The sequence below is a fragment of the Alligator sinensis genome, unplaced genomic scaffold (genome assembly GCF_000455745.1).
Source record: "Alligator sinensis unplaced genomic scaffold, ASM45574v1 scaffold1023_1, whole genome shotgun sequence".
NCBI lineage: Eukaryota > Metazoa > Chordata > Crocodylia > Alligatoridae > Alligator > Alligator sinensis.
In genome coordinates, this window is record NW_005842373.1 from 1,041,635 (window position 1) to 1,064,312 (window position 22,678).

The window sequence follows — 22,678 nt, forward strand, 5'->3', positions numbered from 1 at the left end:
TGTTATTCACCTCCAGGATTGACTAAGAGATTGGCTGTCCACCCTGCTTTTCTCTGGTATGAGGTGTGTGTGGTGGGGGGAAGTGAGCAGAGCACTGTGGGATGCTGCAGGACTGGATAACGCCATCACCCTTCATAGAGCGAGCATACACACATAACTATAAGTGCTTTAAAATTAAGCACTTCCAAATAGTTATTGTTTGATCCAGGTTATTTTTTTGGAGCGGTGCAGCCATTTCTGGAGTACTTCACAGGGTGTGTTATCTGTCTGCTCACTCTCTGAAGTGCTTCAATTGTTATGTCCTGTCTAGGGCCAGCACTAAATCACCCTAACTTTGACACAGGATGAAGAAGGGCTAAAGCTAGAGCAATATCACCACACTGGTATCACTCAAGCTTATGCAGATGTATCAATAACAACTGCTGTGGGCTTCTAGGCAGCAGCCCTCCTCCGGTCTTTTAGTGACTACAAATGTACATTTGTCCATATGCTTATATAAAACCGAAAAATTACTTTTATGAATAGCTTTATTTACATAAAAGACAATTGTTAAAAAAGCTATATTTGAAACAAAAAACTATAATTAATTAAACTAATCTTGAGCTAGCAATTGTCACAACCCAGTGATTTTGGTGCCTCGGCACGATGGAATTTTCTTGCCACATGAGAGCCTCTTGCACAGCAAGGGTTTTCGCTGCACAGAAGAACCTTGGTGCAAGAGAGTTCCTGCCAATTTGCAGGGTGCATTTCTTTTGCATCACAGAAATGCACGGTGCAAAGAGTTCCCGCTATTCGAATGCAAATTTGTGTCCCGCTATTGGCTAGTTCTAAATTATTCCTATGTGGCGGCTAGTAATTGACTTGCTAGCCGTTTAAAATTTCGTGCGACTTCCGCCCAAGTCGAAGAACTTTGAGCACGCTGCAGAGTGCCTCTAAAGAGATCTGACTTGCGGCTAGCTGATTGCTAGACTGATCACCTATCGATCCTTCTTCCCATTGCCGAGCGCAATCCCAGACGTACCCTTTTCCCGCCGGCTTAAATTGCGGACGGATTAACTGGCTTGGGCCTCGCCAGCTGGAACAACTCACATAGTTGTTCAGACGACCGGACCATCTGCATCGCAACTACAAGCGGTGTAAGTAAAAGTTTTTGCAACCATTAAACCTTGTCTGCCTCTCCATTTACCAGCCCGCCCTAACGAACGAGCAATTTCTAAATCACCGTGAGTCGGCTCTGGCCGTCCGAGACAGCAATATATAATTTCTGCAATATGAAAATGTGCTTGCCAGGGCAAGGGGTGACGTGTGAAAGAACCCCCTCCCAGGCTCCTCTCTTTCTCTGCCCAAGCGTCTGTCAAAAAGTTGCTCGGCAACCAAATTGCTGCCTATGTGCCTTAGCCCAGGTAAGAGGGGGTGGATTTAGCTCTCTATTGTTCTGAGTTCTGACCTGGGGGCAGGGGCTTGAGCCCGTTACTCCACTAGGTAGAATGATGCTTTTCAAATTGACTGGCCAGCATGCAATAACACCTGCCCCTGACTGGGTCCAGGGGATGGTGTCAGGAAGGCTATTTAAGGGAATCTCTACAGGAAGAAGGAGGTCGGACATGTTGTGGAACTCAACAGACATATCTGGGGACATGAAGCCAGCACATGGCCTCTGGAGTTCTTCTACACTCCAGATAAACATGAGTAACTTACCCAAAATTTAGCCAGTAACAGTGTTCTAGATGTGTGTCAAAAGGCTACCAGGCTGGTTCTGTTTGCTCAGAGGTATTCTTTTGATACTTCTACAACTTGTACCTCTCCCCAAGTCTGCCCTCTCTACCTAATAAAGCTATCCTCTATAACAAACTTTGTGGTACATGCTTGAGGGACGGGGCACGCCTTTTATTCCTTTGGCTTGACTGGCTAAGGGAGGCTACTTTTGGTGCTTCAGGTTAAAGGAAACACCCCAAGAGTTCGCAGTGGGTTAAGTGCCCTCAAGGTCTACAAGGCCTGTGCACCCTGGGGACACAGGGCCCGAGCAAGGACCAGACCCCGGGTGGTGGTGGCAGTTACCCCAGGCTTGCAGGCATAGACAATGCATGCAATGCGTTGTGGGGGAAAGGGCACATGCCCCCCGTGAAATTGGCCCCCGCTGGCCGGGGAGAGGGGTGTGTCGGCTGGTGCCCACCCAAGAAGCGCCAATGTCACTTACAGCTACTGGGTTCAGCAATTGGCCACTAGGGACCTCCCCCCTGAGTTGGCAATTTTCCCTGGGGGACCCCTCCTCTCCATCAGCGATCAGCTGCTGGGGGACCCCCAGAGCCAGGAGGCACCAGTCGCCCATGCTTGCAGGTGTGGTCCAGAAAGGGGGTTGGCCAGTCGAAGGTGCCCCAGTGGAGACACTCAGAGCTTGGTAGTTGGCCAGGTGCAGTGAGGAGGGTGGCTCAGTGCAGGAGCGCCCCCTACTGGCCTGCCCCAGCATGCACATAGAGAATGAGTATTAAAAAAAGCAAAGCAGTGAAAAGAACTCACATTCTTCATCCACTCACCTTTACCGTTTCCTGTATGGTGCCTTAATTTTTTGTACTTTAGAAACCAAATCAGGGGGCCAATAATAGGTAAAGGACTACTTAATTTTGAGGTTCTGCAGAAACCGCAAAATTCAGGATTCTCCGCAGAAATCATAAAAAAACCCCTTAATAAAAACAAAAATTTTTGTTTTGCCAGGAGGGGAAGGCACCAGCTTCCAGGGGAAGGAGGGTTTTGTTTTGCCAGGTGGGGAAGGTAGGGCAGCACAAAGGCAAGATGGTGGCTTCTCCCCTCCTCGTCCCTTCTTTCCCTGCCAAAGACTCTCTGTCAATCACTGCTGAGGGACAGGGCTTCATAAACAGCAGCCAGCAATTAAGATGGCAGCTGCCCCCTTGTCCCTTCCCCCCCGCCTCCAGCCTCTATTTCAATCAGCACTGAGGGGTGGGGACTGCCATGAAACAACGGTGGAATTAAAACCCCTTATGCTGCGATCAACCCATGGAAATTAGTAAACCCCCCATGATTTAGGTAGACCTCTACCAATAGGGAACACACTATAGTTTACTGACTAGAATTCTTAACAACAGATTACCAAGGAAACTACTGGTTGCCTTAGTAACCTGTACACAATTGTTCATGTAATTTTCTTGTGGGACATAATTGTGCATGCATCAAGATCCAGAAGTATGTTAAATATGCAATGGAAACATAAGCACCACCAGACCTTACTAAATTTTAACTGGAGACAGGGTTATGCCACTTATACTGGAAAAGAACAGATACTTGGCAGGTGAGATTTCCACCCAAGTTGATTAATGGAGGGGGAAAAAAACCAAACTATTTAAATAGTGCTACTGTATTTGTTAAAAAGCTTTACTATAGCATCAGGGTTCTGTTCCTGTCACACAGTTGTGGCAACTTTTTTTTAAGAGGCTGAGACTCAGTTCTCTTTCCAACTCTCAAGGGATCTTCTGCACATTCTTGGTTAATTTATTTATTTGTTAGAAACCAGACTTAGGAAGTTGTAACTTCTAAGATCAATCATTTTTCCTTTCTGGAAAATTACTCCTGCATTTTTTCCATCTGTTTTCTTGGTACTTTTGACTTTTCAGTGGTTTAAATTTCATTAACTGATTTCCTGAGTAATCTAAGATAAGTGCCATCTGGATCACCATAGTATGGTCTTATCTTTCTTAATACTATCCATTAAAGAAGACACCCACACCAAATTTCTGCAGAAGACTGTGAGAGCCTGGAGATTACCTTAGAGGAAAATTTGAGATGAACTTCTGCTTCATCAGCCAGACTTTTCTTTAGTTGAGCCCAGGCCTCTCCAAGGGTGCTGAAAAAGACAACACAACACTGATCAATGCCCTGACTTCTGTCCTGTACACTCTCCCAGAATAATTCATAAAGCAACTTGCATTGCACATAGAAACAAAGAAACATAGGAAAAAAATCAGGCTGCAAAGGACCTCAGGAGATCATCCAGGAGTGCTCAACTTTTGGCCTACAGCACCATGATATCCAGCTTGAGGCGCTCCCCATGGGTCCAGAAATTTGGCAGTGGGGGAGCAGTGGCACTGCTCACCTGTTGCCAAATCTTCAAACTCATAATGTACCCTAAGCCTTGCACACTGGATAGTGACCAATCTCAATTCACTGGGAGGGTGCAGCACCAAGCCCCTGGGATCCAGTCCTGGTGCAAGGAGGGTAGGAAGGGGTAGTGCTGGGCCTCTGGGGCCCAATCCCAGTGCACAGAGGTCTGGAAGGGGCAGAGCCAGACCTCTGGGACCCAATCCCAGGGCAGGACAGGCAGGAGGAGATGGTGCTGGACCAAATAATGCAGGGGGCAGGAGATAAATACCAGGCCACTGGGACCCAATCCTGGTGCATGGGGCAGGGAGGGGGCAGTGCCAAAAGGTTGAACACCACCAATCTAGTCCAACTGTTACTCAGTGGTGTTGGACTACAGAATTGGCCATTTTTAAATTTAAGTTAGACAGACAATGATGAAGGTTCTGCAATCTCACCAGGTAATCTGCTCCAGTGCTTAATTACTTTCATAATTAGGAAGTTCTTTCTAATGTCCGAACTAAATCTGCTGGTTGCAATTTCTCCTCCATACTTTTTGTCTTATCCCCTGTGGACATAGAGAACAGCTGATCCCATCCTTTTTAGGACAATCCTTATTTTATTTGAGGACTGTTATCAAATCTACCCCCAGTCTTTTATTCTTCAGACTTAATAGTCCCTATTCTTCTAATGGTGTCATATTTTCTAGAACTCTGGCAGGTTCTGTTTCTCCCTTCTGGATTTGTTCCAAGTTCTCCACATCTTTCAAGGACAGTGCCCAAAACTGGACCTGTGTCTTCTTGCTGCTGTGGGTCATGTCCACCCTCTCAATGATACTGCAATGACCTCTGTATTTTCTCCTTTAAGCACAGATACCAGATCCTTCCAAGTGACAATGGTATTATCAGCAAATGAGTTGGCTCCAAACACTTGTTGCAAGCCCTCTGCAGATGTATGCTCAATACATCAGGACCTACCAAATTTGTCACTGTTTAATTTTCCTAGAACATGCAAAATTGGGTGGGCTCTGAGATTTTGGTAGGCTTGCAGCAAGGCCCTGCTCCACTCCACAAACTGAACAGCAAGCAGAGAAAAAGGCGAGAAGCCCTGAAGTCTTAGAGCTTGAGAGGTGGGGATGGGAAGCTCACAGACACTGCAGGCAGCTGCACTGTGGTCCTGGGCCAGCTCTGGCAGGCAGCCAGGTGGTTGCAGCGGGGTGTTCAGAGCCTCAGTCCAGCTCGTTCTGCGCATGCAGCCACATTGGGGCTCTGCAGACAGAATGCAGCCTCCCGGCTGCTTCCTACAACTGGCCCAGGACCAGGATTCACCAGGGGCAAGTCAAGCCTGACCAACCTGATTGCTTTCTATGATGAGATGACTGGTTCTTCCAACCCTGCTTTTCTATGACTCTATGGTGCAGCCTCTAGGCCTCCTGTTGTGAGCATCCCTACCCCACTCCCCCTCCTTCCCTGCTCCCTCCTCCCCCCTTCCCCCCATGCTCCAAGACTGCAGGGCTTCTCACCCTTTTCTCTAACTGCAGGTAAATTTTAGGGGTTATTTTGTTTTGTTTCGTTTTTTGCAGCGAGCCTGCCAAAGTCACGGAGCCCACCACTTGGAGATGGCCTGTAACCGCAGCTTAATTACCCTGATTAAACCTAGAGAAACCATTAATCCACGCTTAATAATCTGTAGATTAATGGCTTCTCTGGGCTTAATCAAGGTAAATAAGTTAGTTTTGGGCCATGAGGCAATCTGTGGGGAGCGGCAGGACTGCCGGGGCCCGGCTGATCCCCACCCCAGGCAGGAGGAGCAATGCCCAGCACAGCTCTCCTCCCGCCTCCAGCTACTGCTCAGGAGCCAGTCCAGGCAGTGTGGGAGGCAGCAGTGGTGCCTGACCACCTGGTGCATCATGTCGCTCCATCTCCCTGCCGGACTACCCCTTGGGCTGCAGCAGCGCCACTGATGGGAGTGGGGGGCAGCACAGCTATATCCCTGGACTTCTTAAAGTCCTTTTCCACAACTGGTCCTTTTCCTAGGATATTTGGGAGCATTACAGGATTGAGGGGCTCGGCTGGATTCCCTATAGAGGCCAAAAAAGAATTAACAGCTTTGTGTCCAGGAGCCTGAGGAACTCAATGAAAGCACATTCATTATTCCCAATATCTGGGGATACCTATACTCGTGCAGAGAGGCTGTTCCGATGTGCTGTAATTAGAATGCTCCAGCAGACTTCACTATCACGTGTATCAGAGTCCCTGTGCTGAAAAATGGCGGCTCATTCGATGAGCTTTAGTTAAAGTGCACTGCCGCCATTTTTCAGCATAGGGATGCTGATACATGACATGCTCCAGGTGCTTTAATTACAGCGGCTCTCAGAGCTGCTGTAATTAAAGCGCCCCCCACTCCTCTACCCTCTCCACCCCAAAAAACACAATGCAAGGCACAGAAGCTCCACTAGAAATCTGAAGCCAACCATATGGTTGGGAAACCAGGCCTCAGAAGTCCAAACTATGCTAAATTGTAGAATCATAGGCCATGTTCACTCATGCAGGCAAGTGCACTTGCAGCAGCTCAGGAGGCAGCATGCTGGAGCAGCAAGGGCACATGGCAGGCATACAGATGCTCTGGCCAGGTGCTAGAGTGTCTCCTTGGAGGACCCAGCTTCCGGTTGCCTCCTGGCACACTCCAGGAACGTGCCCTACACACAGCTTTTTTCCAGGGTGTTTTCTTTTGATACCAGGATTTCCTGGTATCAGACTTAGTCCATGCTACAAATATGCAGTGTGGGGAACATTTTTGTTCGTTTGTGGCGTGGCTTCTGTGGCATCTCAAACTGCTTTGAGACACCACAACAAGCATGTGCTCACTCATCTGGATGCCCACAGGTGTAGAAGGGACCCCCCAGAGTCATCTGGCCCAATTTCCTGCATGAATGCTGGAATACTGAAACCTGATGAATGCTTCTCTAGCCTCCTTCAAAAATCTCCCATGAAGGAGATTCTATAGCTTTTCTAGGCAGCATGTTCCATTGCCTCACAGTTCTAATGGTAAGGAAGAATTTTTCCTGGGATCTAACTTAAATAGATTTTGCTGAAATTTAAAACCATGCTTCATATTCTGCCCTCTGAAAAAGGGACAACATTGTTCGCTCTCTCTTTCATGGAAGCCTTTCAGGTTCTTGAAAACTGCTAATTACCATCCCCTGCTTAGTGTCCTTTCCTTCAAGGTAAGCATAACCAACTGTCAACCTTTCCTGATACAGCTTGCCTTCCAAACCGTTTATCATTTTGTTGTCTACCACCACTGAGTAGAATGGTACTATCACTTTCTGTCTTACACCTAAAGATCTTGTTAATGCAGCCCAAAATTACATTTAGTATTTCTGTGGCAACATCAGACATAAGTGAGAGATCCACTAAAACACAAGGTCCTTCACAGCATACTGTTACCGAAGCTAGTTATCTCCCGTTCTCTATTTGTCTACCTGTTCATTCTTCCCTGGCTGTAACAGCTTACATATCTGCACTGAACTTTATCCTATTGTCTCTAACCCAGCTCTGCAGTCTATCAAGGTCCTTTTAAAAATTGTAATCCTAAGTGTTTGCAGTTCTGCCCAATTTTGTATAATCTGTACATCTGAACAGGAAGCGCTCTATTCTGGCATCCATATAATTCATTAGCATGTTAAACAGTACAGGACCCTGGCACAGAATCCTGTGGAACCCCACTCAGTACCTCCTGACACTGATCCATTTATAATTGCCTTTTGTTTGTGGTTATTGAGCCAATTACTTACCCAACGGATAGGTAAATGTACCAAATCCACATATCTCTAAATTATTTATGAGAACATTATATGGGACTTTATCAAAAGCCTTCTCAGGTATTGGAGTTAGAATCTATAATACTGAATAGTCTATAATTCCCTGGGCCCTTCTTTTTTCTTTTTGTAAATATGGATGCTATATTACCCCTTTTTCAGTCATCTGGACCCTCACCCATCTCCCATGACTTTGGCAATATCACCAATGGCTCAAAGATCCTTTCTGCCAGCTCTTCTAGCACCTTGGGATGATATATCAGGTCATGCTGACTTAAATTTATTCAATTAATCAAAAGTTCTGTGATGTTCTCTTTGGTTCTCTTTGTCTATACAATTTAGTCATCCAGTTGTAAGGGGATTTTTTTTGTTTGTTTGTTTGTTTTTGTGAAAGCCTAGGCCAAATAGCCATTGAGCAGCTTCACCTTTGTATCTCCTGTTATCATCTTACCCTTCTAAGCATGGACCCACAGATTCTTTAGTTTTTCTTTTCTGTGCAACACAGTTACAGAAAGTACTGACACTAAGTGGACAGGCATAAACCTCAAGTATCCACATGTACAAGCCAATTTAGAATGGTTTAAAACTCCTGAAGGATTTTAAAAGTAAACCTGGATAATTGGGTATTATTTTGAACTGGTCCTTTCTTAATAGGTTCATTGTTATTTGCAGACATCAAACTTGTCCACAATTAGCGAGTAGCTGCCCCTCAGACATCCCACGCTATACTACACTTGTCACTCCCTCTCCTCCATTCCTTCCTCCCCTTCCCTGCATGACAATTGGCTACTTTGGTACACAACCAGAACTCCACTGCTCCAAAAGAGAAATTATGTATTAGCAACTGGATTTTTTTTGAGGCATATTATTGTCATACACATTCTTTCATGTAGGTGAGCTCAGCAAAAGCCCCACGATGGATACTTTTTTTCCGACCTTAATAATATCTGTACTAGGTTCCTTAATCTAGCCTCTCGTTTCCCAACTTGCTCCACCCAAACACATTGGGACGAAGGGCATATGCATTCCTTCTCCTGAGTTTCTTTTCCACTCTGGAGTTTTAAAGAGGCAGATTCCAAGGGAGAGGGGAAGGAGGGTGGGGTTCAAATGTGTGTATGAATAACATGCCATGAAAAACTTCAGTTACCGATACATAACTTCTCTCTCTCCTTTGAGCAGTTGTCTATTCACATGGATAATTCCAAAGCCAGGCCCACAAGACCCAGAGATAGGATGCAGAGTCTATCAGTCATGGACTGAATGATATGCTGATATCACCTCAGGAGGTCTCCACAATTAAAAGGTGCTTATAAACAGGCATGGGGACCTTCTAATGACCTTAGTTGTATAAATAAAAGAGCTCTCTTGCATCAACCATGTGGAGGCAGGATCCCAGCATAGGAAACTTGTGGTTTTAGGAAAAAGACTGACAAAAGGGATGACAAGGTCCAACGGTCACAAAGTCCTCCAAGACAGTTTTAGGGCTGAACATAAGGAAAAACGTCTTTACTGTCCGAGCCCCCAAGACCTGGAATAGACTCCCTTCAGAGGCGGTGCAAGCACCTACTATGGACTCCATTAAGAAGCGTTTGGACACTTATCTTGTTGGGATCCTTTGACCCTAGCTGACTTCCTGCCCTTGGGGCAGAAGGCTGGACTCGATGATCTCCTGAGGTCCCTTCCAGCCCTAATGGCTATGAAATCTATGAAAAAAATTGCTGGATGAAGTGAAACTTGGAATGTTTGGCAAAAATCTAAGGCAGGTACAGAAAGCCACCTTCTCTGGTTAGAACACCACATACAGCAAATCTGCCAGCAGGGCTTCAATCTAACTAACTTATGTTGTGGAAGAGATCGCCTACAAGAAGGCTGTCTTTAGAGCAAGATGTTAAAGCAAGTAGAATGCCATTGACTTGAAAGGATGGGGCAGAGGGGTTGGGGGGGAATGGGACAAGGTTCAGACCTTAATGAGGCCCTGCATTTTTCATAGATACGACTACCTTTGTCAGTCCTTTTAGAACCCTCTGTGACGAAGTAGGAGAACACTGGCTGACCCTTGACAGGGAGGAGGCGTACACATGGAGATAACCACCAGATTAATTGGACTGAAGAACAGGTCAAGAGCTCCTCAAGTCCACCCCTTAGTGTAGAATGTTTGGGACTGAAGGCCTTGATAGGAGGATACCCTGGGGTTGGCAAAACAAGGGGAATCTGGACAACTTCACAAAGGAGGTGTACTTCATGGAAGCCTTTCTGCTATGCATTAGGACACTCCTAAGAGGACTAGAACAGAGGCACTCTATCTGCAGGACCCATTTAGCATCCAGGCAGCAAGAAGGAATGAGTGAAGGTTTGGGTGGCATATTCTGTCATTGTCCTGAGAGAGAAGGTTGCGCTGCAGAAACAGGAGAACATAATCCTCACTAGGCTGGTGGTATCCAAGTGACTTGAGCCTAGTCCCGTTGAGCTTTTGGGAGTGTCAAGTAAATAAATTATTCAAAGTATGAGTAAAATTAAAAGATAATTTAAAATAAATGTTATTGTGAGAAAAAAAATGGAGAGTCCAAACTTGTTTTGGTTGCCTGCTATAACTTGTTAATCTTCTAATTTTCCATAAGTTAAAATAAATGAAATTAATCTCCCTCAGAGAAATCTGGAGAGCCTTAAGGCCTCATATTTCTCCTAGAAACACATGGCATACCATATATGTTAACTGTGCTCATATGTTAATGGTGATTAGGTACTGCAGCTGTGGCTGATTTTGTAGTATAATGTCATGAATTAACTAAAAGGGGAGATATTTGTTTTGTTTATTTTGTTTTATCACTGCTGGAAGTAAGAGTAAACCTGTGAAGCTGTAGTGTATTTTCAGAGGGAATTCACCATATGGGGTTTAGGGTATAGCTAAGAAGTGTCCCATAACTTGATTTTTGAAGATTTACATGAGGTACTGCTACACTTATATCACTTTAATCCCTTTTTAAATGTTTTTATATAGTAAATTATCACTGAAGAATTATAATCTAATTCCCATATGCCTTGCTTACTCCTAGCCACTTAGTATTTTCAGAGACAGTTCCTCTACCTAAGTGTTTTCTATAACATGCAAACAGATGGGTTAACTGAGAGAAATTAAAACATGCAAAAAAATAATGCTCTACAGAACAAGAGTCTCCTTCAGCCTTCCTATGCAAGGTATCTTTCATCCTTTCTCAAGGTCACAGAATCAGGTGCCGCCTTATTTGCTTTGCTTCCAGCCCCATATATCTTTCCCTTTATGCTGCTGCTTGGCTGTTCTTCAACAGCCCTACCTAACCAGTGACTTGGACCTCATACAGACGTTCGGTTTCTCCTGGGAAAGCAGCAACTCTCCCAAGAGAAACCACAAGTGTACAGATGTTCAACCTTTTTCTCCCAAAGTAAAAATGGCCACTCCAGGAGAAAAATAACCTGAGAATAAGTGGGGTTAAATCATTCCCAAGATAATTTCTCCTGGGAGACTGAATATGTACACATGCTATGGCTTCTCTCAGAAGAGAACGTAGTCCTCCAACATCCCCCCCGTCTCCCTGGAGCGTGTGTCACTCACTGGACTCTGCTGCTCTAGTAGGAAGCAGAACACATCACCTTCCCAATCCCCATATTGGACTGCAGGGAAACACAGGCTGACTATGGGCAGTTTGGGTCAGCCAATCAGGGCTACCCTATAGACTGTTATCATCTGTCACCAGGAAGACTAAGGGAGCCTCGAGAGCATGCTGAGATGTGTGCGCAGGGCCTCCACCCAGCTGCAAAGTGTCAGTACTGCAAGCTCTCCACTCTTTAGGGCCTCAGATTTGAATATCTGTACATATAGCTGTAGGTAATTTTCTCTACCAAGAAAACAAACCTGGAAGAATTCCCTCGATTATTTGAATGTGTGTACTTAGTCAGAATGATTAGAGCACTGGCCTAGGAAGTAAGATATGTAAGTTCCAGATACTTCAAGATGAACTGAGCCAAGAACACAGGTTTCCTACCTCCTGGGCAAAGGTCTTGAATATTAAATAAAAGTTTGTCTCTCCCTCGTGAATTCTTGAACACTTCTTAAAAACTCCCTGACTTCATCATCAGCATGGAATAAACTTTCAAAATGATTCAATCCACCAATGATAGAATAAAGATACAAACTAAATGGAACACTATTAAGAGGAAGGTTTCAGGAGAAGCATGTGCTTAAGTAGGAGAAAGTCTTCTGTGCTAGGAATCCTCCTTGGCTTCAAGAGCAGTATTATCAGACTTACCCTTCTTCCTGAGCAGCCAAAGAGTTCTGAGAGAGTTTTGACAAATTCTTGGCATATTCCTCTTCAATCTTTATTCTACAAGGAAAAAAAAAGACACAGTAAAATTGTAGTTAAGTAAAATAAATCCCACAAGGCAAAGTCAATCATTGCATTTCCAGTAGCCCCATTAGGAGTGCTCGTTTTTAGGTCCTATATAATTATCCTGTGGGATTCTCATTGCAAAATATTGTTGATTTAAAAGTCTAGGGCCAGATTCTACTCCCCATATCAGGTATCTAAGTAGATTTAGTTCTGTTTGAGTCACTAACAATCTACCAATTTATTTATTTTTGTAACATGCTGTTGTCTTAGACTTACAACTAAAGCCATAAAATAGCAGCAAGGAGGAAGAGGACCAACCCAATTTTTGTATTCAGTATTTTGGGGATTTGAGCAGGGTGGAAAGAGACTGCACATAGGTGCACAACAGGTGGAGTAAGATTTGGCTGTTGGTGTGATTCAAAAAGAATTAACACTTTTAACTAGTATACCAGTAAGTTAATCAGCAGATCTTAAAAAGCAATTGTTAATAGGAAATTCCTCCTCTTTGGATCAACTGTTCAGTATCTTTATCAAGTACCTAGAAGAAAATCTATAATATAAAAATGAGACATGACAATATCATTGGTAAGTGGTAAATATGGATGGGGACAGGTGATATGGACTGAGTATTAAATTGTACTCATTTTAACAAAATGCTTTTTAATATAGAGTTAAATGCAAGGACACAAAAGATCTATGTAGGAAGGTTACACTTATAGAATGAGAGACTCTGTCCCAGAATGAAGCAACACTGAAAATGACATATGTGTAGTATATCAGTTCAACATGAGCTGTCAACATATTTTGAACTCTATTTTTAGCAGATGAAGACCTGAGTGGGAATTACAGTGTAAGAGCAGAAGCCACCCTCTAGTTAGGTATCTTAAGAACACAGCCCAATCTGGGCAGAACAACAGGGGCAAAACCTCTACTAGGCTGGGAAAGCTCCTTCTCCTGGGTCTTAGTGGGAACCTGAATGCTGTGGTTCTATTCGCTGAAGAAGGGGTTTGGTGTGAACTATCTAGTATGATCCTTTCTGGAGGGACCTTCTTGAAAGCTCAGGTTGGCTGGTACACTGCTCTGGGAAAAGAGTGTTGTTCTGTCCACAACTGCCCACTGCGTAGCAATTCAGTCCCTACTTGCTTTGTGCTGCAGTTTGAACAAAAGAAAGAAAACAATTCCTTCCATTTATATCACTGCACATGGCTTGATATTGTAAACTGCTGAGCCTTCCAGTATGATTCATAGATTCATAGATGTTAGAGTTGGAAGGGACCTCAATAGAACATCGAGTCCGACCCCCTGCATAGGCAGGAAAGAGTGCTGGGATCAGATGACTCCAGCCAGATGCACATCTAACCTCCTCTTGAAGACCCCCAGGGTAGGGGAGAGCACCACCTCCCTTGGGAGCCCGTTCCAGACCCTGGCCACTCTAACTGTGAAGAAGTTCTTCCTAATGTCCAGTCTAAATCTGGTCTCTGCTAGTTTGTGGCCTTTATTTCTTGTAACCCCCGGGGGCACCTTGGTGAATAAAAGCTCACCAATTCCCTTCCGTGCCCCCGTGATGAACTTATAGGCAGCCACAAGGTCGCCTCTCAACCTTCTCTTGCAGAAGCTGAAGAGGTCCAGGTGCCCCAGTCTATCCTCATAGGGCTTGGCCTGCAAGCCCTTAACCATATGAGTGGCCCTTCTCTGGACCCTCTCCAGGTTATCCACATCCCTCTTGAAGTGTGGCACCCAAAACTGTACGCAGTATTCCAACTGCGGTCTGACCAGCGCCCGATAGAGGGGAAGTATCACCTCCTTGGATCTATTTGTCATGCATTTGCTGATGCACGATAAAGTGCCATTAGCTTTTCTGATGGCTTCGTCACACTGCCGACTCATGTTCATCTTGGAGTCCACTAGGACTCCAAGATCCCTTTCCGCTTCCGTGTCACCAAGCAGGTCATTTCCTAGGCAGTAGGTATGCTGGACATTTTTCCTCCCTAGGTGCAGCACTTTGCATTTCTCCTTGTTGAATTGCATTCTGTTGTTTTCTGCCCATTTGTCCAACCTGTCCAGGTCTGCTTGTAGCTGTTCCCTGCCCTCCGGCGTGTCCACTTCTCCCCACCAAGCAAACATTTTGCTTTTAGGTCAGTGCTTAACAATTCACAGGACTATGCCCTAAAATTGTACAGATAAAGACCCCAGAACAAATCAGTTGTCTCTACAGGATGACTACATACTTCACTCAGCATTACTGGCCTCCCCTCCCTCCCCGCCATTACAGGAGAATACAAGTGGCTGGTTCATTCTTAGTGCTTCAAGAAGTTGCAACTATACAGACACAACATTCAGGGATGAGAAAATCTGCTAAATCTTCTAGTTTCTCATGGGCCAGTGTAACTTTTGTCCTACACAACATACGCTAGTTATGAAAGCTTCAGTGTGAATAACTTCTGAATATTAACATAGCCATACCAAACATTACAGGTAGTACAGTAAAAGCCAGATACTTTGCAGAGGATCTTACTTTCTTTGAAGATGAGGGTTTGCAAATTAGCTAGGGACACATATAGCCACATCAAAGAACTGTGCAGGATGACCAAAGCATGTCACATGTTTTCTACAGCTTTTACTTTAAAGGATGGCACTTCTCTGATCAGCTTCATGGAACCACTACCTACAGCTGATCAGAAAAATGGAGCCCTTTGAAGTAGAAGCTGTAGCAAAGACGAGCATCTTGTCTTTAATTTGGTAACTTGCTGCAAACTAAGTGGTCTGTGAACCACCTGCACATGAATGATCGGGGTTCTGTTGTAATTATGCCACACCATGCTTTGTACACACACAGGCTCATCTGCTCATCTGTCAACACTTGTAATAATGCACCACATACCACTCTGACTTTCTTGCTATGAATAAAACTATGGATGGTTTAACAGGTCTCTGCTATTGTCTCACTGCGATGCTTGCCTGCATAACCCCTCCTTGTATGTGCCAGAGACCTGATTACATAATTTACTTGTTTAACCTATATATGTGAGAAAGCTTCCACTCCTCCTCCTGGAAAATTGTTCCATAGCCTGATAAATCTGTTTTCTTTGTATTTTTTCTGAATGTCATCTCATTGTGTTCTTTTTGGTTTTTTGGTTTTTTTGCTGCTCACAGTCAGAGAGAAGCAGGATTGGAAGGGACCTCAGCAGGTCATCTAGTCCACAGATGCTCAACCTCTGGCCTGCAGGCCAAATGCAGCATGTAGACCCACTGCATCTGGCCTGCAGGGCTCCCCATGGATCAGGAACTTTGGCAGCGGAGGAGCAGTGGCCGTTAATATTGCCACCCTCCCCCCTGCTAAATCCCCAAGCCCCATTCCTTTTATGGCTGGTCAGAGCCACACTACATTCTCTTCCCCTTCAGGGCTGGGCTATACCCCCCTCCCTGCTTCTGGATAGGGGCCAGGTCATGCCCCATTCCCTCTCTGTAGGGCCAGGTTCAGGCCTGGCCATGCCCCTTTCTCTTTAGGGCTGGGCCATGCCCCCTTCCCTCCCCATGTGGCTGGGTCAAGCTCCTTTTCCCTTTTGGGGCTATGTTGGGGCTGGCCTGCACCTCCCTCCTCCATTATAGCCAGATGGTGCCTGATATGCCCACGCAGGTGCTGGATCAGGAGCACCAGCTGAATTCAGCCCATGAATGAACCGGACACTGCCAATCCAACTCATTGGGCAAACAGATTGGACACCACTGATCTAGTCCACCCCACTGCCTGACGCAAGATTATCCCTATCCAAACTGTCCTATACAAATCCACTGTCTAACCTCTTAGCAAAACTACACAGTTGCGTTTCAAACGTTGCATTTCAATACGGACAAGTGCAGGGTGCTGCACTTGGGCAGTAGTAACCGGCAGCACACTTATAAGATGAGAAACTCCCTTCTTGAGAGCACGGAGGCAGAAAGGGATCTTGGAGTCATCACTGACTCCAAGATGAACATGGGCCGACAATGTGAGGTCACGGTCGGCAGGGCTAACCGGACCCTATCGTGCATCCACAGGTGCATCTTGAGTAGGGCCAAGGAGGTGATCCTCCCCCTCTATGTGACACTGGTCAGGCCACAGCTGGAGTACTGTGTCCAGTTCTGGGCGCCCCACTTCAAGAGGGATGTGGACAACATTGAGAGGGTCCAGAGGGGGGCCACCTGCATGATCTGGGGACAGCAGGGCAGACCCTACAATAAGAGGCTACGGGACCTGAACCTGTTCAGCCTTCACAAGAGAAGGCTGAGGGGGGACCTGGTGACCATCTATAAACTCACTAGGGGGGACCAGAAGGGTTTGGAGGAGACCTTGTTTCCCCTAGCGCCCCACGGGATAACAAGAAATGACGGCCACAAGTTGTTGGAGAGTACGTTCAGATTAGACATCCGTAGGAACTACTTCACAGTGAGGGCGGCTAGGATCTGGAACCAACTTCCAAGGGAAGTGGTGCTGGCTCCTACTCTGGGGTCTTTATGAAGCAGCTCAATGCCTACATGGCTGGGGTCCCTTGAGCCCAGTTTCTCTCCTGCCCAGGCAGGGGGGCGGACTTGAAGATCTACAAGGTCCCTTCCGACCCTACTTCTATGATTCTATGACAGTCAACCGTGACAAAACCACAAGAGGTGACACCCTAACCTGTACAGGTAAAGCCAGGGGACCACAGTGCTCAAAGTTGTGCTGCTGCAGGGTTGTTAAAACGCGCTTGAGAGATCCCAGGAAGAGGGCTACTCCCCTGCTACAGAGGACGGAAAAAAACTCTACAGTCCATACCAATCTGACCACGGAGTAGAATTTCTTCCTGACCCCAAATATGGTGATTGGTCTGACCCCGAGCAGAGGGGAAGACCCTCTAACCAGAAACCTCTACCTTTAAGCTCCAGCAGGAGCACTGGTATATGCTAGTCAAAATTCTCAGCCTTGGGTGCAGCCAACACTCAATGCTGCTTAAACACAAATGAACTCTGACATATGTGGCAGCAGGCGTGGGGGTGGCATTCCCTCCCAGCTCCATGAGGCAACCAGCAGTGCCCAGAAGCATGGGAAATACCCATAGCAGAATGAAGGCATAGCTATGCCCAGTTCATCCCCGACCAGTGACATCCCTAGGCAATCTATTCCACTGCCTCATTGGTCCAACAATGAAGAACGTTTCCTTTCAATATAAGTAAATTGGTTCTGTGCATATTATTCAATTTCTCCTCCTGGAAGAATGACATGAGCACAGACAGAAGTTGTATTTGCCACGTGATCACAACAAAAGTGCTTTACAGCCATGCCACGATGGCTGCAGATTGCTTTAAAAAGGGCCAATCGTGCGACAAATTGACCCTTGCCAAATGAAGGATCAGATGAAGATGCTCCATTTTGAAGGACCTATAGGAGCTTCTGTTCCCTAGGGTCAATCTGTTGCACAATCAGGGCTGGGCTCGTCCAGCCCAACCCCACCCCTGGTGCTGTTTGCAGCAAGGGATAAGGGCAGAGGGAAGGAACAAGCTGCCCAGCCTGAGCTGGAGCGGGGCGGGGGGGGTGGAGTGGAACTTCCCCATTGCCTTGTGGCTCCCCACTTAGTACCCCCACCCCAGCCTAGGCTGGGCAAGCCCCAGCCCGCAGCCCATTCCCCCCTCCTACAGACAGCACTGAAGCTGGGGGGAGGGAGGGAAGGCTAGGGGAGAGAGCCTGCAGGCAGGCTCCTTGGGCTGGATCAGCTCCAAAGAGAAGTTTAATTCCCACCCCCAAAGGGAAACATTTGTTTGGGGGGGCAAGGGGGGGGAATGCTGTACCTCGAGGCACTTTATGTAAAGTGCCATGTGTTAGAGTAGCGGCTGAACATCTATCAGCACCCCTTGACTAGGCTATAGGTGAGGGTAAGCAGGTCCCTTAGTTTGCTGGCTTTTGCCAGTGCTGTAAAGCAAAGTTCTGTTTTTAAATAAACAAACGGACAGACAAACAACACAAAATCCCTCTCTCCTGTTCAAGACACTAGGAAGACAGCCCCTTTTTTTCCTCTGGCCCCAGCACAGCAGCCTGGCTCCTCCTTGTAGCAAGTAGCTTCCTCCTTGTTTTGCCTACTCTCCTGGGAGTGTTTAAAGTTCCCAGTGGGGCACTCTCTACCTGTGCAAATGGCTCACAGCTAGGATTTTTTTTTGTGGCTGTTCCACCAACAGCCAAAAAAACAGTTACAGGGCAGTTTACTCCCTTAAAACTGTTACTTCTTAACAGTTACAGGGTAGTTCCTCCCTTAAAGGGAGGAACTGCCCTGTAACTGTTAAGAAGTGAGACCCTTACCAGTGAAGGCTGTGGTAACTGTGTCTAGGGAAGTCTGGAGACTCCAGATGACTTAACAAAATAGTGCGTGTGTTTTAATAAAAGATGAATAAATGCCATAATACAGGCTATGCGCTTGCCTAATAGAAATAATAAACAAACAAACAAACAAATAAATAAATAAATAGTAACTGCTGGAAATAATCAACATAAGAGCTAGCTGCTAATTACCTTTCTCGAATGAACTCTGCCATTTCTTTCTGCATTTGTTTCCCCTTAAGTTGCTTTTGAAGAAGAATTTCAAACCCTGGAACAGTGTTGTTCCCTTGTGAATCCTTTTTATCAGCCTGGAATGGAAACAAAATTTAGGATGTGATGAACACATGAAATGTCAGCAATTGTTGAACAATAATTTCAATTCTAAATATGTCAACATGCAGTAATGCTGACAATGCCAAGCAATGCATGGTTCTGAGTAAATGATTTCTTTTGCATGTGATTCCTTCTAGGATCTGCATGGATGATCAGAACATTTTGAAATCTCTCTCAAGTGACAGTTGAATGAAACTGTCCCCCCCCTTACTTGTAAGATGACAATAGTAATCACTGTGCAACAGCTGTTTTTCCATATGGAAAAAAGTACCTCATTTTACAGACCATCTCTTAGTACAATTCATTCATTCATTCTTTAAATAATGTATATTTATTATTTGTTCACTTTATCTCTAAGCTAACTGCACTGCCTTCAGAGTAGTTGCACCACGGGGGAAATACAGCCATCTTTCTCTTAGGGAACAGACAGACCATTGTGTAGAGGTTCTAGTGCCTTAAAAGCACTACATAAAATGAAACAATGAAAGATGCACCATGCTACAATGTTACAAATTGCCCCAAACTTTATGAAAATTGCCCTCACTGAAGCAGAAACAATTATGAAGTACTTTACTGTAAGTGTAATAGCGTTGGTCAGCCTACAGTGCTTTGCTTCCCACCCTTTCCTCCCACTTCCTTAAGATGACCCCACTGAATCATACCTAACTCTTCTGCCTTGGGATCACAAGCACTGTCACCCAGCAAATGAACATTTTATATCACAGAATGCCTGTATCTGCACAACTCTCTGGTAACTGGAGGCAACAAAAGATTCTAGACCTCCTTTTCATCTGGGATGTGGAGAACACTCAGAAGATCCTTGGTAAGAGCTATCAAAACCAAGCCAAAAAACAAATGCATCACAGCAGAGATGGCACCATGTGAGGACAATTTGGGCTGGCATCAGTGCTGGACCAACACAAAGATCCTGAAGGCACAGTACACTATAAAGAGTTTGTGATGCCATCTGAGCTTCAGGTGCCTATTGGGCAACATACATTTACTATGAGGTCCTCTCTCAGATCATCATGGGTGACAACTCCATCGACCCCTGCTTCGTTGGTGACCGAGAGCTAGCCAATGACAATGATGACATAGAGCAGAAGGATCGTGCAGAGTTCCTCGTCTTATCTGAGACACCTTGGATAGCACTAACATGACAACAACCAGCTTACCATCCTGCCTTCATCCCACCCAACCATTCTGGCATCATCCCCCACTACCTTGCTGCATTCTCAGGACCTAGGGCTTTCAGAGAAACTTGCACAGTTAGGCACTGAAGTTGCTGGTGAGCAGCAGTGCACCTACACTCTGATGACATCCTTGATTCTGTTACCTGCTTCCCTCAAAATAGCTACAAGTAACCAGAGACTTGCTTTGTGCCATGTCTGGCATATGACTAGTTCAGCAAATGTCCACTTGCTGGTCCATGGTATTAGATTACTCAGAGTGGTGGGAGATGGAGTCTGGAGTCCAAACCATTTTGAAAGGGGGTTCCAGTAGTAGACTTGGGGCTGAGATATCCACAGGCAGTCTCTGGGATAGCCAGGGGACCTTAGTGGGTGAGGATGCTGCCATCACCTAGGACACTCAGAAAGCAGAGTGCTAACAGATCCTATGGCAGTCTGCTATACTGGGGCTTGATTGTGGGTTTCACATCAGGCATTGGGGGTGGCATCTCTTCCACTCATCCAGTTTATGCCTTGTAGGGAGTTGTGCACATTTTGTCCTTTCAGGAAAGAATAATGGTGACCACTTAGGAAACTTCTCTTGGGCCACTAGGAGACTGTTGTTTTGGGGTGTCAGTCTCTATTGACTTTCTGGAATGAGCTTATCAGCACCCACGTAGAGTGTGCCTCTTACCCCTCCTCCCCATTGTTCCTGGGAGGGTCTACTACTCCCACACCAGCTTCCTGAAGTCCCTACATACAAGGTGCCCCTGCCAAAGCTTAGACTCCCAATACTCTCCAATCTACTTGTACCCTCTAAAAGGTCTCTCTGTGGAAGCTAGAAAGCTCCACTACTGCAAGGCTGCTGTTATCAGAGAAGCTCAGGGAGCCCTCCTCTTACAGTGTACAAATTGTAAATATCTCAGAGGAAGTTAACTTCAAGGGGAAGATAAATGAGTGAACAGATAATAGGTTTTAACTGTGTACTCTGAAGAGTGAAAATCACCCTGTCCATTACATTCACTCACTTTTTACATGAAGCTCTGGCAGTCAAGGAAGGTAGGTGGAAGGAGTGAATCTACGGTTCTGTGCAAATGCTGTTCTACCTGTTTGGCTGTGGGTAATTTTTATTAGAACATATGAACTGCCATTTACTGGGTCAGACCATAGGTCCATCAAGCTCCTTATCCTGTCTCACACGTAGCATTCTGCATTTTTAGTTTTTACTGAATGTTACCAATAGATACCTTATATTTTTATTGAAGTTATTTGGGTTTTACTGATTTATACCCATTTTTCACATGCTCCCCATGCCTCCTGGGACCCATTAAGCGGTGGGAGCCTCCCTCCGCACCCCCTGGACGAGCCACAGCTCTGTCCTGCAGCCCACCCTGGCTGGGCAGTGCCTGGCAGGGTGGGCGCGAGGGTGCCGGGGGCTCTTTCCCCTCCAGCCCAACAGCACAGCCGAGACTGGCCCTGCCCTGCCCCTGCCCCCGCCCCCTCCCCTTGGTCATGGCCCCCTGGGAGGTGTAGAGCCAGTGTGGGGAGGCAGCCAGGGCCAGTGCCGGGCTGGGAGGCGGCAGGGTCCCCTCTCCCACTTTTCCCTCCGCAGACTTTCCTGCCCAAGGGGAAGTGGGGGAGCATATGTACACGTGCGCACATGCACTCAGCCCCGCCCCCCTCATTATTTTCCCCGATTTAAACCAATTGTTTTCCTTTTCTTCCAATTTCAACCCAGTTTTTATGTTTGGAAAATAAACCCTGAAAAATCCTGATTTTTATTTATTTATTTATTTATTTTAATAAAAACCAAAAATGCAGAACATTACAGTCACATAGCAAAAGACAGCAAATGCTGAGGGGGAGGGTGTACAGGACATGTCCAGACTTTTCCACTCCCTGCTCCTCTTCCATTGCAGCTTCCAGCAGTCAGAGGTTTAAGAAGTTCCAATTCAGAAGCTGTGCTCCTACTTACCACATACAATACCTACTAATGGACCTTTCCCCAAAATATTGATCCAATTCCTTTCTGAACTGGGTTAAGCTACCAGCCTCCACAATTTCTTATGGCAATGAGTTTCACAAGTGAATTACTTGCTGTGTGAAAAAACTTTTGTTTTAAACATGCTACCAAATAGTTTCATTTTATGCTCCCTAGTTTTAGTATTGCAAGAGAATGTAAATAATAAACCCTTATTTACTTTCTCTGCAGAATTTAATATTTTATAAACCATTATCATGTGCCCCCTCTCCCAATCTGTCAGAAGAAGGTACTCAAGATTCTTCAGAAGGAATTCATGCTGCCTTACTCGGACTCTGAAAGCCAATCCCAATCCCTCTGAGATGTCACTAGAACTTGCTTGGCCTTCCAGAAGGTAAGGTTACCAAGGTGCACTACTTCTTCTAGCAGTACGAGAACATCCCTCACCCTGTCTTTCACCCAACCCAACCATACACCACACTATAAGAACCCAGAGTTCTCCCTATACCCTTCTCCACTATAAGAACCCAGAGTTCTTTCACCAGCATGGATGGGAGCTCTACAGCAATATCCTTCCAACACAACTTGAGGACATGG

At 45.7% G+C, this 22,678-nt stretch overlaps 1 protein-coding gene across 1 annotated transcript in view; it reads right to left on the minus strand.

The window, feature by feature from the left end:
• GAS7 (growth arrest specific 7) overlaps positions 1–22,678 on the minus strand; it is a 278,601-nt gene that overhangs the window by 40,302 nt on the left and 215,621 nt on the right. Inside the window, exons 7-9 of the mRNA XM_006029347.3 lie at positions 18,791–18,906; positions 12,193–12,267; positions 3,778–3,856 (exon numbers count right to left, since the gene is read on the minus strand). Coding sequence (XP_006029409.2) covers positions 3,778–3,856; positions 12,193–12,267; positions 18,791–18,906 — 270 coding nt within the window. The remainder of the gene's footprint in view (positions 1–3,777; positions 3,857–12,192; positions 12,268–18,790; positions 18,907–22,678) is intronic.